The sequence below is a fragment of the Hyla sarda genome, chromosome 4 (genome assembly GCF_029499605.1).
Source record: "Hyla sarda isolate aHylSar1 chromosome 4, aHylSar1.hap1, whole genome shotgun sequence".
Taxonomy (NCBI): Eukaryota; Metazoa; Chordata; class Amphibia; order Anura; family Hylidae; genus Hyla; species Hyla sarda.
The window spans coordinates 205,622,360-205,637,561 of record NC_079192.1 but is presented as its reverse complement, the minus strand read 5'-3'; the positions used below and the strand labels follow the sequence as shown (position 1 = coordinate 205,637,561).

General features: G+C 39.4%; 1 protein-coding gene and 1 non-coding gene across 7 annotated transcripts in view; both read left to right on the top strand.

Annotated features, from left to right (window-relative positions):
* Positions 1-15,202, top strand: part of FRMD4A (FERM domain containing 4A) — a 435,019-nt gene that overhangs the window by 390,040 nt on the left and 29,777 nt on the right. For all 6 annotated transcript variants that reach the window (XM_056573366.1, XM_056573365.1, XM_056573364.1 and 3 more), the window contains 3 exons: positions 5,142-5,218; positions 7,766-7,904; positions 11,735-11,876. In XM_056573366.1, the coding sequence (XP_056429341.1) occupies positions 5,142-5,218; positions 7,766-7,904; positions 11,735-11,876 (358 nt within the window). The remainder of the gene's footprint in view (positions 1-5,141; positions 5,219-7,765; positions 7,905-11,734; positions 11,877-15,202) is intronic.
* Positions 9,248-9,439, top strand: LOC130267872 (U2 spliceosomal RNA). Its single transcript, XR_008843318.1, has one exon. It is a non-coding gene; the product is annotated as a U2 spliceosomal RNA (small nuclear RNA).

Genomic DNA, 15,202 nt, shown 5'->3' with positions numbered 1-15,202 from the left:
AAAACTTCAACTCCCAACATGCCCGGACAGCCAACGGCTGTCCGGGCATGCTGGGAGTTGAAGTTGTGCAACATCTGGAGGGTCACAGTTTGAGACCACTGGTCTAAAATGGTGCGACCGATGCACAGCTAATGTGAATTGTTATTAGTGCTGAACCATCTAGCCCCTGGGGAATGGAACTCCCTGCTTCCTTTCTTGGCTCCCAGGGTTAGGAATTCTTACAGTTTTCCTTAGAGCATCTACATATATATTCTGCTCAGGACGCCCAGGGGCAAAAATCCATTATCACAAGAAGGTGTGCCATGACAAGCCCCAAGGCTTGGAACTGAAGAAGGGTTGAAGAATTTGCCCAATTGTTTGAGGGGAATTACATGTAATTATAAAGTACTTTTAGAAACGTGTTCACTATGCAAACAGTTTCTCTTTAGCTCTTCCGCACTGATCACGTTATTTTATGTAAGCTGTTTTTGTATATGTATGTGGTTTGTAGGCTTGAATAGCATCTGTTTTATAAAAACAACGGGATTAAAAAAATAAAAAGTGGTGTGAATTAGAACTAACAACACGGTCCCTGCCATTAGAAGAAAAGCCTACTCGTCCAGAAGACTGGGAGGTATACCCTTTTTAATGGAATCTCTTGCATAGTGAGAGTGTAGGCATATCTTAGCCTAGGTTTGACTAAAGCTAGCCATACATATTAGATCGGTAAACCGCACTCGCTCATTTTGGTGGAACCAGCCAACGTGCTAATGTGTATGTGCCCCCCCCCCCCCCCTCTTGACTCTCCCCCCAATCCCAATTGCAGATGTTAAAGGGGTCCTCCCCTGGAAAAAAAAAATTTGTGTTTAATCAACTGGTGCCGGAAAGTTAAACAGATTTGTATATGACTTCTATTAAAAAATGTTAATCCTTCCAGTACTTATAAGCTGTGCACTGTGACGTCTCATCGTTTGGCCCGCTCATACATATTCACATAATCCCCTTTGCTTCCTCACTCTGTATTTACCCCTACTGCGCATGTGCCGATGATCCAAGATGGCCGCGACCATCATCAGCACTCATCGTTCTAATTTAGTGCAAATGCACTAAATTAGAACGATGAGTGCTGATGATGGTCACGGCCATCTTGGATCATCGGCACATGCGCAGTAGGGGTAAATACAGAGTGAGGAAGCAAAGGGGATTATGTGAATATGTATGAGCGGGCCAAACGCTGAGACGTCACAGTGCACAGCTTATAAGTACTGGAAGGATTAACATTTTTTAATAGAAGTCATATACAAATCTGTTTAACTTTCCGGCACCAGTTGATTAAACACCAAAATTTTTTTTCCAGGGGAGGACCCCTTTAACATCTGCAATTGGGATTGGGGGGGGAGTCATCATTCAATTTGGTCGTACAACTGATATTTCACAAAGTAATGGCTTCTGAAGCCGCAGCCCTAGTGTGAACTGATTCTTACAACATTGTTGACATGTAACCCAAGCATCTTTCCATTTCTATTCTGAAATGATCTGTGTCTTACAGGATTAAAGGGTAGTATATTATTATTTTGCTGCGTTATTTAAGGTATGTTATTATGACCACAGTAAACGATGTGAGAAATTAGAGTTTGATACGACTTTTACCCTGTAAAATACATCCTACGTGCACGACTAGATTTTCTAGCTGGCAGTAAAGGTTCTGTGCGCAGATTGTGACATTTTGAAACCAGCCAGTTGACGTCCTGCTTGCCTTCAAGTTAGAAGAACCTGAATCTCTTCCAGGTTTTTTCTGGTCAGTCTGCCTTTGTCATGCTTTCAGAGAATTACTATGTAACGCAGTAAGCAATAAGTTTATTGAACATCATTTGCAGAATAGGAGTGAAATTAAAAATATCTCAGCACTAGATTTAAATGCAGACACCAGGCTTACATATGATAAGTTTTTTTTTTTCTTTGACAAAGCTGTCTTGGTATAACAACTGCTAGATTTCCAAAGTTGACAACCACTGTAGGCAGCCAATACCATGTCCATAAGAGTCGGCACTCAGCTTTCTACAGGTCTCGAAACTCTCTCTCTCTCTCTCTGGCCTAGTAATCGATCTGTGTAACAAAGTAGTCTTTCCCTTCTGTAGTTCTGGTAATGTAGCATCGCACCAGGAGGCACAGGATGAGCAATGTGAATATAAATTCTTAGATACTATTTTGAATTTCCCCAATTGTAAAGCGCTGCAATGCTGTATTCACACATAGTATTTTGTCAGTCAGTATTTTTAGCCAAAACCAGGAGTGAAACCAACAGAAGAAAAACTATAATTTGCACCAGTTTTGTGTTTTGGACCCACTTCTGGTTTTGCTTAAAAAATACTGACCGAAATACTGACCGAAATACTATGCGTGAAAATAATCTCACGTATGTTGGCGGTCTATAAAGGAAGATTGTTGTTAGTATCGTTTCCTAATAGACAAAATTCCATCTATGGCTTTTAACTGTTAGTGCATCTATTATTCTTCCAATAGCTCTGCTTAGTAAACAGGGGCCACCGTGGATTTGGTAAAAGTATCTCCCTTTGTCTCTGAGCCAGCTTGACTTGGGCCTTTCCATTTTATGCATTAATCTTGTTGACTAAACAGGAAATGGATTGTTCAATGTGCCCTGAACAGTGGGTCTAGTGCTCTATGTTACTAAACCTGGTGTTGGGACAATAACAGGAAGAGATAGTGAGATATTTACCAGAGTAACAATTCTGTGTTAACGGTAACACAGCGGGACAGGTTAACTAATACAAAATACAGACAGCAGAAACCTTGAAAGGCAAAGCAGAAGAAATGCGAAATTTCTTACAGAGGTGCACACTTCATCATAGCTTTGGCACCTCGTTAGGCATGTCGGATGCTCTTCTCATCTTTATGCCATCTCTTGGTAGGTTTACTTTAGACTAGTATTTTGTGCCATAAATGTGTCACATTTTAGAACTACCACTACTGTTAACCAACCCCTTTTCTAGACACATTTCAAAGCTGTTTATTGATGTTGTTCCAAATGTGGCTGAAATGCACAACCAGTATGAGAAACAGCGGGGGAGAGTTATCAAAAACTGTGCAGAGGCAAAGTTGACCAGTTGCCCATAGCAACCAATCAGATTGCTTCTTTCATTTTGTAGAGGTCATGTTAAAAATGAAAGAAGCGATCTGATTGGTTGCTATGGGCAACTTTTCCTCTGGACAGGTTTTATTAAATCTCCCCCAGCATGTATGCCAGTTATCTGGTGCGATTTGTGACAGAATTCTGTCACCTTTGACTTACCAATTCTGATTTAATGGGGAAAATTTATCAAAACCTGAGCTGAGGAAAAGTTGACCAGTTGCCCATAGCAACCATCAGATTGCTTATTTTATTTTTCAGAAGCCTTTTTAAAAATGAAAGAAGCGATCTGATTGGTTGCTCTGGGCAACTGGTTAACTTTTCCTCTGTTTGATAAATCTCCCCCTATGTGTCAGTTCGTTCATATTGTTCAGAAATCAACCATTCTATTTGTTAAAATGAGAATTATACAACATTGACTTTAGACACTTTGGCGATGTGATTTACCAACTTATCACAAACTTCAATAAAAAGAAACCTCTGACAAAGTAATGTGGTGTAAAAAAAATGTTTCTAACCATTAACGTTCTCACCGAGGACAGGTATCCACAATCTGGAGGTAGGCATCATCATTTCTTGTGATGTCTCTCCCGACAGCTGTGCTCTAGGCAAAAATATGCATGTAAATGTAAATTGTTCTGCGAGTGGCATTTAAATATACCAGTCCCATTGGCAATGGCAGTGATTTATATGTAGGAACACCTGGTTTATATGAACATTAAACAATAGTGGGTTCTCAGATCTTTTATTCAATTCACACTATGCATTTAGTGTTATGATCAATAAATATCCTTGGGAAATAAAAATCTGTTCTATTATTTAAAAATAAACAAATCTATTGTAAATTAACTATACCTGGCATAATATTATGTATCTTTGGGGCATAAGAAGATATTGTGGGGTAACGCAGAACAAGTCTTGTCCAGCTCACCTGTGCTATCTGTACGGATCCCAATGCAGCCTCCACAGTAACAAAGGAAAAAAGCAAATCTTGGATCCAGCGCTTAGATAAAAAAAACTTTAGAAGTTTATTGCAATAGTATAAAATATAAATCCATCAAGCAGTGATATATACAAAACAGTAATGGAAACACTGTTGCCATAGGTACAATTTACATTCACGTTTCAGGCTGCTCCAGCCCTTAGTCATGATTGGGGGAGGGGGGGGGTCATACTGCTTGGGCTCCGGGACCCCAGTTACTTATTAAAATAGAGTACATGCTCCAATTATTCCCTATAGGAACTGCTGGAAACTGCTGAATACTGTACTGGGCTATTTTTGCAGCTCCATTAAGAAGGAATGGAGCAGAATAGGTGATCATTTTGTCATATACCTGAACGAATACATGATGTGCACATACAAACATAAAAGATTTTTCACTTTTTACAGATCCCATAGGGAAACCGCACCAGGGTCACATTAACCTACCACCTTTAAACTTTTCCCCTCAGTTCCCAGCCCTTTCTCTGCTTCCTTTCTACCAGCTTAGTGATGTCTTGAGAAAAGCTGCACCGAGTGAATATTTCGAGTGGCTTTTTACAAGCTCACATTGTTATCTCATGTTGCCTTGCCTTGAATTAAGGTCAGCCCTCAGCCCCCGCCCTCTACTGGGTTTTTAGAAGCTGCTTTAAGCTATAGTGCTTGTCAGGGACTATTACACATTTAGTGGGCAGGAAGTGGCTGTTCCAATGGGAGGCAGGGGAATTTGAATTCCTTGCCATTCCACCACTGTGAAAGGAGGAAGCTGCTCTCTCAGATGGCTACTGCTTGCTCCCAAGACTTCTTTTTTCTTTCCTGCTAGTTCTAGTTACAGGATTGTAAGGAAATAAAGAATCTAGGAGCTGCATAATACACAAAAGGAACGGACAGATAACAATGTGCTCTGCTGCTTCAAGGATACAAACTGGGTGTCTGTAGACTGTGCGGAGAAGTCTTGGAGGGGCTGTGATTTTTGGGGCTAGTTCTGCTGTAGTGTTGGAGATGATGACTGATTCCAGCTGTGCTCTCGTCTAGATCTTTCAATGGAGACAATTGGAAAACCTGTACTTCAGAGAAAAGAAGTTCTCGGTGGAAGTTCATGATCCTCGCAGGTAAGCTGCACAGTCTTTGCACTTTCTGTCCTAACGCATGTAGTTTGTTTATGACTAGATGCATGACTTAGGAATTTAAGGCAAGGGGAAGGATAGATGCAGAAGTGACCGGTTGGTATATGCCATGTGATTCTATGGGACACTTTTTTTTTTAGAATTCTATGTACAATTGGACTTGCCATAGGAATGTGTCCATAAATATCTTTGTTGACATAGTTTTTGCTATAGCAAACAAAGTGGCGTGATTGATCAGTAGTGGGGACTGCACAGCACGTAACCTCTGCTCCTGTAGTAAAAGTTACTTAGTAATGCATTGTGAACAGGGCTGGATTCGACACCTCCCAGCTTCTCACATTTTAATTAGCTGTCAGGTAAAACAACAACGATTTTATGACCCAGATAGTCTCAGGGATTTATTATACGGCATTGTTCCTTTTTATTATGGCATACTAGTGATTCTAAGGTGTAATCACATGTAGCGTCTGTGCTATTGACCTATATAAACCTGACTTTCTTTGTTTAAAGCCACTGCTTTACTTTTTGCTGCCTAGAAGAAAAGCACCATGTTTGCTGCAATGGCAATTTCCAGAAGTAAAATAACACTAGTGAACTATTGCTGATAATGCATTATAGGAACTTATTCATAATCTATGGGTGACATACTACATTTCTAGTGTAAACGTAGTCATAAAGGGCTTTATTCATTTACTTATTTTTGTTTATTTATTTAAACCTGGGCCAAATTCAGTACATGCTAAATGGGGATAGATACTGGCACAAGCATTTATAAATACTCACCACAGTACGTAGTTAAAGAGGTATTCTATAAAACCTGAAGAATCAGTTTTTCCTGTCATGTTTGTATTGTCCCCAACCTCCAGTCCTAAAGGTATGTTCAGATGAAGCAGATCTGTTGTAGAAATGTCTGTGGTTGTCCCATTCATCTCAATAGGACTTGTAGAAATCCACATGCATGCTGTAGCAAAACAAAATACAGATATTAAGGAACTAATTTTCAGTCACAGAACTTTATGCAAAAAAATATTTCATGTGTGACTACATGAGACAAGAAGAGCCTGATGACTGTGCTATTCTAGCCAACATGGGACAACACGACCCCAACATGGGGCAACACGACCCCAACATGGGGCAACACTAGCCACATGTGGATTTGTCCTATTGAACTGGGCCAGTTTGCTTCCAAAACCATGACAGGTCACCATGCAAATCCAGAGGTTGGATTGTCTATCTGCCTTGGATTTCTGCTGTCGAAGTCCGCAACTAATATTTCCAAAGAAAAAATCCATTGTGTGCATGTACCATTAAACCTATAAGCTAAATGAGAAAATAGTTGGAATAAAATGATCCTAGTTTTAATTGATGTAACAAGTAGGTCACAGTAAATATGAGTTGGCTTGGATTGTACTGACCGTCTGTTATCGCTCCATTTTACAAGTGATGATAAAGCAGGTTTACATTGACAACAGCTAAGTTGTGCTGAGCTGTTTGGCTGTAGTCCCCATTTCTGCTAAGTCACGTCCAGCTCATGTATTCTCTATTATATGGCAGTCTACACCTGGTTTCATTTCACCCTGAGGCCGGTCTGGCTGAAATTTGTGAAACCCTGTCATATTTACATGCTTTCTAAAATAACCTGTTCCTTTACAAGAGATTAGACAGTCATTAGTAAGCTTTGTCTACAATTATTAGACATAATGCCGCAATCACTTCTACAGAATGTCAGCTAAATGTCTAGTGCTCAGAATCCCATGAAAGGGGTGGTTTCTATATAGATGTATTGTGGATGTAAAGGTGTGCTAGAACTTGTAGCCCCAATAGATGCCCATATCTGAGTCACTCTTATTTAGACCTGTGTTTTCTTGTCGTTTAGGTGTATGTGTGTGTGTGTGTGTATATATATATATATATATATATATATATATATATATATATATAATAATAATTCAGTCTGTTCTCCCTGGGCCACATGGATTTGTTTTGCCAGCTATTCATTTCATGGGCAACAATGTCTCTATCTTTTTCTATCCATGCCTATTTGTGTGCATGTAACAATGTGAATACTGTCTCATTTCAGTGCTGACAGCAAATCCTTAGTGTTTCCAGGCAGCTGATAGTCAAAGCGTTTATCATGTGTTTTGCCTACCACAATGGGGCACTGAGTCCTGTAGTGTATGGCACAATGATATTAATATAGAATATTACATGCACACTTACATTTCTAATCACATTTATTGGTTAGATGTATCTACAAACAGTTGGCACAACTGATTGGTTTTATGTTAGATTGTACAACAATCCTATTTATGCATTATGTAGAGGATAAAGATTTTCATATATTTCATTGGACTTGATGCTCAGATGAATAGGGGTTAATGGGAGCCAGTGACCAATGTGATTATGTAGCTGTCATGGCTGCAGGATGTAAGCTGTTTTTCTTCAGCACAGTTGTAAACTGATTTATACTTCCTGCTCTGATGTCTTTCTGATGTGTCCAGGGGAAATCACAGCTCATTTCTCTATGTGCAGGGCATCTGTTACCAGGAGGACATTTGGACATGGAGGGATCGCTGTACACACGTGGTATGCATGTGCTGCTCTCATAAAGTCTATCTGGGCTATGGCCATTAGCCAACACCAATTCTATCTGGATAGGAAACAAAGCAAGGTAAGTGACTCATGCAGTGGTTTATAGTAGAGTTGTGGGGGTTTCCTGTCTAGGAGCCATGATATCATGAGACAACAATATGATAATCATAAGGTCAAATAGATCAATCTTTCAAGCGACATCTTTGAGATGATGGAATCCATTAACAATCAGTCAATATCGTTACATTGGGTTATGGCTCTTCTAAATGTTTCCTGTCATTTCTTGACCCCATGGGAACATTATTTATAGAACTCACTAAAAAAAAAAAAGTACTCGGCACCACTAGGTATACCTCCGCTTCGTAGGTGGACATTGGATACAATTCAGACACAGCCCCTGGAAGCTTCACTGATTCCCTTAGGAGCTGACACGCTAGTAGGTATAAGAGTATATATATACAATGCGAAAGAAAGTAATGCGGAGCACTCACCAGGGTCTTCATTCAGATGCTTCTTTATTGTTCGTCAGAACATTCAGGGTAAGACATGCAGGGAAGCAGATGGACAGGATGCTGGGGTTCCCCCACGTCCTGTCCATCTGCTCCCCTGCATGTTTCACCCCGAATGTTCTGACGAACAATAAAGAAGCATCTGAATGAAGACCCTGGTGAGTGCTCCGCATTACTTTCTTTCGCATGGATTATTTATAGAACCCTTTTCCCTGCGACATTCTAATGGCATTCTCTTATTTTATTTATTTTTTACTAGTCAACTGCATAAAGGTTGAGTGGCACTATTGCATTATTTTGAGATGAGGCATGATGTTCATAGGAATAAACATTATTGAAGTCAAGCATAGGTGTCAGTCGATTGCCATGCTACGAGCACACGTAGGCGGCAAGTCATATGCATTCTCTGGTAATAGAATACCAGTGCTAAGAGCAATAGCTGACATTCAATCACAGAACAATTCCAGTTATGTCAAGCTGCCACTTACTTGTTCTTGTCTGCTATTTACTGGAAACGTCAAATAATATACTTCACCTTGCATTTTATGAAATTGTAATGTAAAGCATTTCAAGTGAGGTGAAGAAGAATGAACACTAGTTTAACATTGCAGTGACGTGTCCTGTTTTATTCACTGTACACACACCTAGCACACATTTCATACTTGCATCTAGCAGACATGTTTTATGTTGGAACATGGCAAGATGTCCCCTGAAATCCATTGGTATTGTGCCAATGTTTTAGACGCCCAAAGCTAATGTTCTTTCAAAATGATTTTGTTATCCCATTTTTCTGGAACAATGTGTATCCTCATCAGATCCCTATAGTTAGTAGGATGTAGTACATCACATGTGTGTCGCTCTACTTGAATGGATGAAAAGCCAAAAATCTCAAGTGCAGTTAAGAACAATTAAAATCGCTTCTCGGCCTTTTGGCTAAGATCAAGTGTAGTATCTGTTCTTATCAGTTTAATATCTGATACGTCCCCTATCTGAGGACCATATATTAAATAGATTTTTGAGAAGGGGGAGCTGATTTCGAAACTTGCTTCCAGCACACTATGTATTGGCCTGATATGGCAGCATCTTTGGGTACAGTGCACCAAAAAAACAAGTACAAATAAAAAGGTGCCAATACTTTGCTATTGTACGAGTTATATATGATTTTGTTAAATAACATTTTGTATGATTTGATACATTCTATCCAGATCGGTTTAATAAGTCCCAGAAACCATAGGAAATTTTCGAGCTAGTGAATGATGTGAACTGTATGAATGCCCTAGAATTTGAGGCCTGGGGTTTAACCAAGAACCACTTCAAAGTTTTCAGAGTTGCTTGCAGGCATTTCTTTGAATAGAGGGTATGGGGAGTGATGACATGTCAAAGATGTGACTAGTTCATCCTTGAGCAATCCATCACACTGATAGCATGTGGGTGTCAGAAATGCATGAAGTGGGAAACTCTTACATTTACTGTACTTCCTCATTTTTCAGGAAGTCCTCTTATAAAATCAGCAGTTTTGTTCTTATGATTCCACAAGTTGTGCTGAGCTTATACACATACACCCATTCAGTAATAAATATGGATGCCCTGTACACACTGATCTCTTTATAGGAAGCATGTTTATGTACAGAGGCACAATGCAGTCTTGCCACCTCAGTTCCGGAGATTTTGGTTCAGGGCCAAAAAACTTTGTAGGATACTAACCCAAAACATTCTGTGCGGTCAGCTTTGAACTTTACAAAATCTAAAAGGTGGCCATACACATTAGATAGAAGTAGGTGGATGGTTGAACAACTGAAGAATGAATCATTGTCTAAAGAATAACTGTTTCTCAGATACAGTCGAACATGTTTTAGTCCACATTGGCATTTACAGTTTTCCATTTTTAACTGGCCATACATCATCAATGCCACTGGGTGAAGGACAAGAGATCTCTCTGGGAAGATTCTGAGAATATTCTTTCCTGAAAGGTTGTTCATGGGCGAGAGATTTTTTTCTTAAAGGGGTACTCAGCCCCTAGACATCTTATCCCCTATCCAAATGATAGGGGAAAGGATGTCTAATTGCGGGAGTCCCGCCACTGGGGACCCCTACTATCTTGGCTACGGAACCCCAGACATCCGGTGCATGGAGCGAACTTTGCTCCATGCTGGATGACTGGTGATGTGGGGCGGATGTTCGTGACGTCCTGGCCATGACCCCTCAATGCAAGTCTATGGTTGGGCGGGCGTGATGGCCCTCTCTCCCCCTCCCATAGACCTGCATTGAGGGTGTGTGGCCGTGATGTCACGAGCCTCCGGCGCTGCACCCGATGCTCTAAACAAACACAGGGTGCAGCAGGGAGATCACAGGGGTCCCCAGCAGCTGGACCCCCGTGATCAGACATCTTATCCCGTATCCTTTTGATAGGGGATAAGATGTCTAGGGGCAGAGTACCACATTAATGAAATCGGCCATAAATTTCAAGCATAACCACATTTCAGATGATGACAACTTGTCATCAGCTGGATAAAACAATTGTATGCTATTAGATTTCACCTAGATATTAGATTTCAACAATTTATAGTTTTGGTTAAAAACGTCATCTTCTTTGAGAGAATATTCCGGTGCTTAAAATTTTTTAATATAATTCTGGGGCAGTTGAAAAATAGAAAAAAACTATATACCTACCTGTGGCCTCTTGTTGGTCCCACTGTAGCTCCCATTCTTCCGCTTCGAGTCCCCCACTGCTCATCTCTTCGGCCTGCTTCCAAGACAAGCGCTCAGAACAGGGCCTTCCCGTTCAGCCAGTCACGGGCTGCAGTAGCGTCCTGTCTTGCCCAGTGACTGACTAAGCAGACAAGTCCTACTCTTAAGTGCATGACATAAGTATGTTTTGGGTTTTTTTTTTTCTATTTTTCCACAGCATTATATTCATTTCTTTAAGTGCTGGATTACCCCTTTAATTTGTATAAGCACCTTAAGGATAACCTACACAACAGCTGTGTTTTCAACATATCCAAGCCTATTCCTACATCAGGTTTCTCAGGTCTTTAAAACAAAGATAAATTGTTTCTGATCAAATCATTTTAAACCAAACCTATATCTATCTCTTATGGCATATTAATACAACTACTATTTAAATAGAGAACTTCCTAAATAAGTACTATTTGTGAGAGCGTACTTACCGTATATTGAAGAATCTGTGTGCTGAGAGTTAGTTGTGCCTGTATTTATAGCCATGTCTGCCCAGGCATGTTCAAAGATTTTTTTTTTTTTTTCTAATACCAGAGCTACTGGTTGTATTGAATGTGTCCTGTCATAATCCTTTTAGAAACTGACATATTTGTGTAAGAAATAAAAAGTTTCATGTCCAAACAAAAGCTAGAGCAATAATAGGATGTATTGTCTTATCCCACAGTCCAAAATACATGCTGCAAGAAGCCTGAGTGAAATTGCAATAGACTTAACAGAGACTGGAACCTTGAAGACTTCAAAACTTGCAAACATGGGAAGTAAAGGGAAAATCATCAGTGGAAGCAGTGGAAGCCTGTTGTCATCAGGTAAGAGTGTTCTCTCTGGAGTCGCTGACCCAACTATGTTTGCTTTGTAACGCAGTCAGTTGTCACTACTGTAATACAGCACCATACATCTCTACACATCTGTGTTGTGACAGCTGACCCATACCTTGGGTGATATGTTAGCCTAGATATTAGGTTTATTGCACTTGTGTGTTGGGTTTATATCTAACAAGGTAATCTATTGGTAGTAAAATGTATGTTTGTTTTTGTGTGTATGTTTTCTTTGGTCAATTGACTTATTTTACTGCTTTCCCACATAGAATAAGAGCAAATGTTGGCATGCAGTAATAGAAAGACATAAAAAAAAGTGTGTGTGTGTGTATATGTGTGTATATACAAATAAATACAATATATATAAAATCTTTTACATGGTGTTCGTAGATCATGTTGCTCAGTGATTAGCATTGTTACCTTCCTTCCAACACTGGGTTCTTTGGTTTGAATCCAACTAAGGACAACAAGTTCTCCCCTTGTTTCCTCCAGGTACTCCATTTCCTGGCACACTCCAAAAAAACATGTTAAAAGGTTTATTGGCTTCCTATGGAAAAAATTACTCTAGTCAATCACCCATAGAAGGAAATGTTTATAGACCCTGGCACTGACTAAAAAAATTGCCAAGTCGGACCGGTCTTTCGACACTTTTGCCGCATATAGTACCAGTTACACTGGTTTATAATCCATCTCCTTTTTTTATAGGGATATTCACGGGTCCTAACCCTGTAACGCATAACACAGGGGTGTAGGCATGTTTTTGTTTTTCAACTTCATTGCTGTTTATCATTCACAGTAGACATTTCCACCAATTGTTATGCATGCTTTTACGATTGTAACTACAAAGCTTTTTTTTCCTTCTGCCACTAGCAAGCTGAAATCTGTGATACAATTGTATAAATAGGAATTGTGTGTCAAACATGATTTGTGCATATGTCTGTCATCTTTGACCATTTGTGTTTAAACACAGATGTTTCCCTTCCTGCTTTAATCTGAAGTGTAACAGACATGTGACACATCCAAATCTCAGCCAAATGGCCCATGCAAAACAAGTGGAGCAAGTACATGCAGTTATTACAAATATGTAGCTTAATATATAAATTGAAACACATAAGGACAAGTCTGTTGCAGGAACAGTGGTGTTATTTATATAAAATGTCTCTCAGATTTCGGATAGATATGATATATTGAACAAACATGCACAAGCATGATAATGTACGGCACGGAACATTTGCACCTTTCTATGTGTTTTGGGCCAGCTTTTGGTTTTGGCTAAAAATACTGACCAAAATACTACATGTAAACTCATCGGTATACTTAAATGCCCCCAGACCACTGAAGGACCCATGAGACTATGATAAATGTACTCCCGCTAATGCTTTCAATTGAAAGTGGATATACTGCATCTCCGTCAATGAAGAGACCTCATCTAGACGGATGTGAACATGTGTGTATCCTGTGATGAGCTCCCCAGGGTTTCCAAAAGAGAGAACGTGTTGTCTGGTCTATTAGGATATCCTATCTGTTGTACTGAAATACTGCAACATCTGGCTTGTTTTTCCAGATAGATTTTCAGTGAAAGGGAGTTTTCTTTGTAATCTAGTGTTGTCATCTCATACCTGCTTTTTTTATATATGGTTCCAAATATTTGTATTGTAAAGGTTTATTATTACTATAACTCTGCTGGGAAGCCATAAACTTTTGTGTGCATGTTATTGTGAATCTTTCTATTATATTATTTTGCTGAGGTCTAGACCCAGGAGACTGGCTTCTTTGTGCCTGGTGAAATGGGTGATTGTTCTTGTTCCTCTGCTTTGAGGCTTCCATGTTTCCCAGATTTCTAAAGACAATGCTTTTTATTATAATTTAGAAAAAATTATGTACTAGCTATCACAGTCAATATTTTGCTGTTTTTACAATAACTAGTTCCATTGGACAGTAGTGAATGGTCCCATGATATTTATGAGAATATAATGTATGAGAGTTTTTTTTTATATATAACTGTTTATTTTCATTTTCAAAAAGAAAACATACAATATCAACATCTAACCAGAGTGTTATATTAGTAAAGCATTTGACAGTGTTGGCGGAATGATGCTACTTTGTTTATAATACTGTTTTTACTATAGAAGTATGCACTTACAATGTTACATTGCTTAGGATCAGACTACGTGTACAGACAAGGTGACCATCAAGTATTATGGATAGTGTAATGTGGTGGTCATTTTGTCAGTAAGTTTGCCTGCAGGATTATGTGGGCGCAGACAATGGGGTCTCCCAACTCATCCTGTGTGGTAACTGGTGAGTCATGCCCATCCTTTGCCAATGGGTCACTTTGTACAAAGCACAATACAGCCTTGAAAGCAGGAACTTCCTGATAGAAAAGTCTGTACAACCTATATGGGAAGCCCCTCCCCCTAAAAGATGACTTTTATTGACCCATTAAAAGAAGTGTCATCAGTAACACTAACCAAAAATGTTTAAACTTATGTGGTTGGCACTAAATAATAGTACAATTATGGTATTATTACATCAAAAGTTATAAAGTAGTAGTGCCAACAACATGGGTTATGTTAAAACCACAGAAAGGTGCCCCCCTCTACATGTTTCAGCGGTCACACGCCATCTTCAGGAGGAATTATGGGCATGCAGGCTGCAGGGGATATTTATATGTTCCAATTGATGACCCGATAACCAAGCGCCTGTATAATAAAACCAATAGCGATGGTTAAAACTTCCTAAATGGAATCTCTCCTCATATCAGATTGTTTCTACCTGTGCCGTTTCTTAGACTCTATACATGATGTAACAGGCTGCGCTAATAAGATGCGCGCTTAATAATGATGTAGTATAATACACTGATCTTCTGGTGTAAACAGAAGAAACACGTGAACACGTAAGGTGTATTATCACTTACATTATTTCATTTTTTGCACTTTTATCATTATACAACTATTTAAAAATCTTCTAATTCACATAACAGTTTGCATCATCACATTCGAACTAATATTTATACACACATTATACATTTTAAAACATTTTTTTTTGTTTATTTAGTTTATTGTTGCTATAATGATAGCCTCTGTGTTCATTTGGGCCTACAAACAATGAAGTCCACCCGCATGCGCGAGACTTCATGTGACTGATAAAAACATCACGTGACTCGTCTTGGTCATGTGTTTCTTCTTTTTACACTGCAAGATCGGCGCATCATACTACATCGTTATTGAGCACGCATCTGACCGGCGCATCGTGTTACATCACGCATAGAGTCTAAGAAACGGCACAGGTAGGAATGATCTGATAGGAGGGGAGAT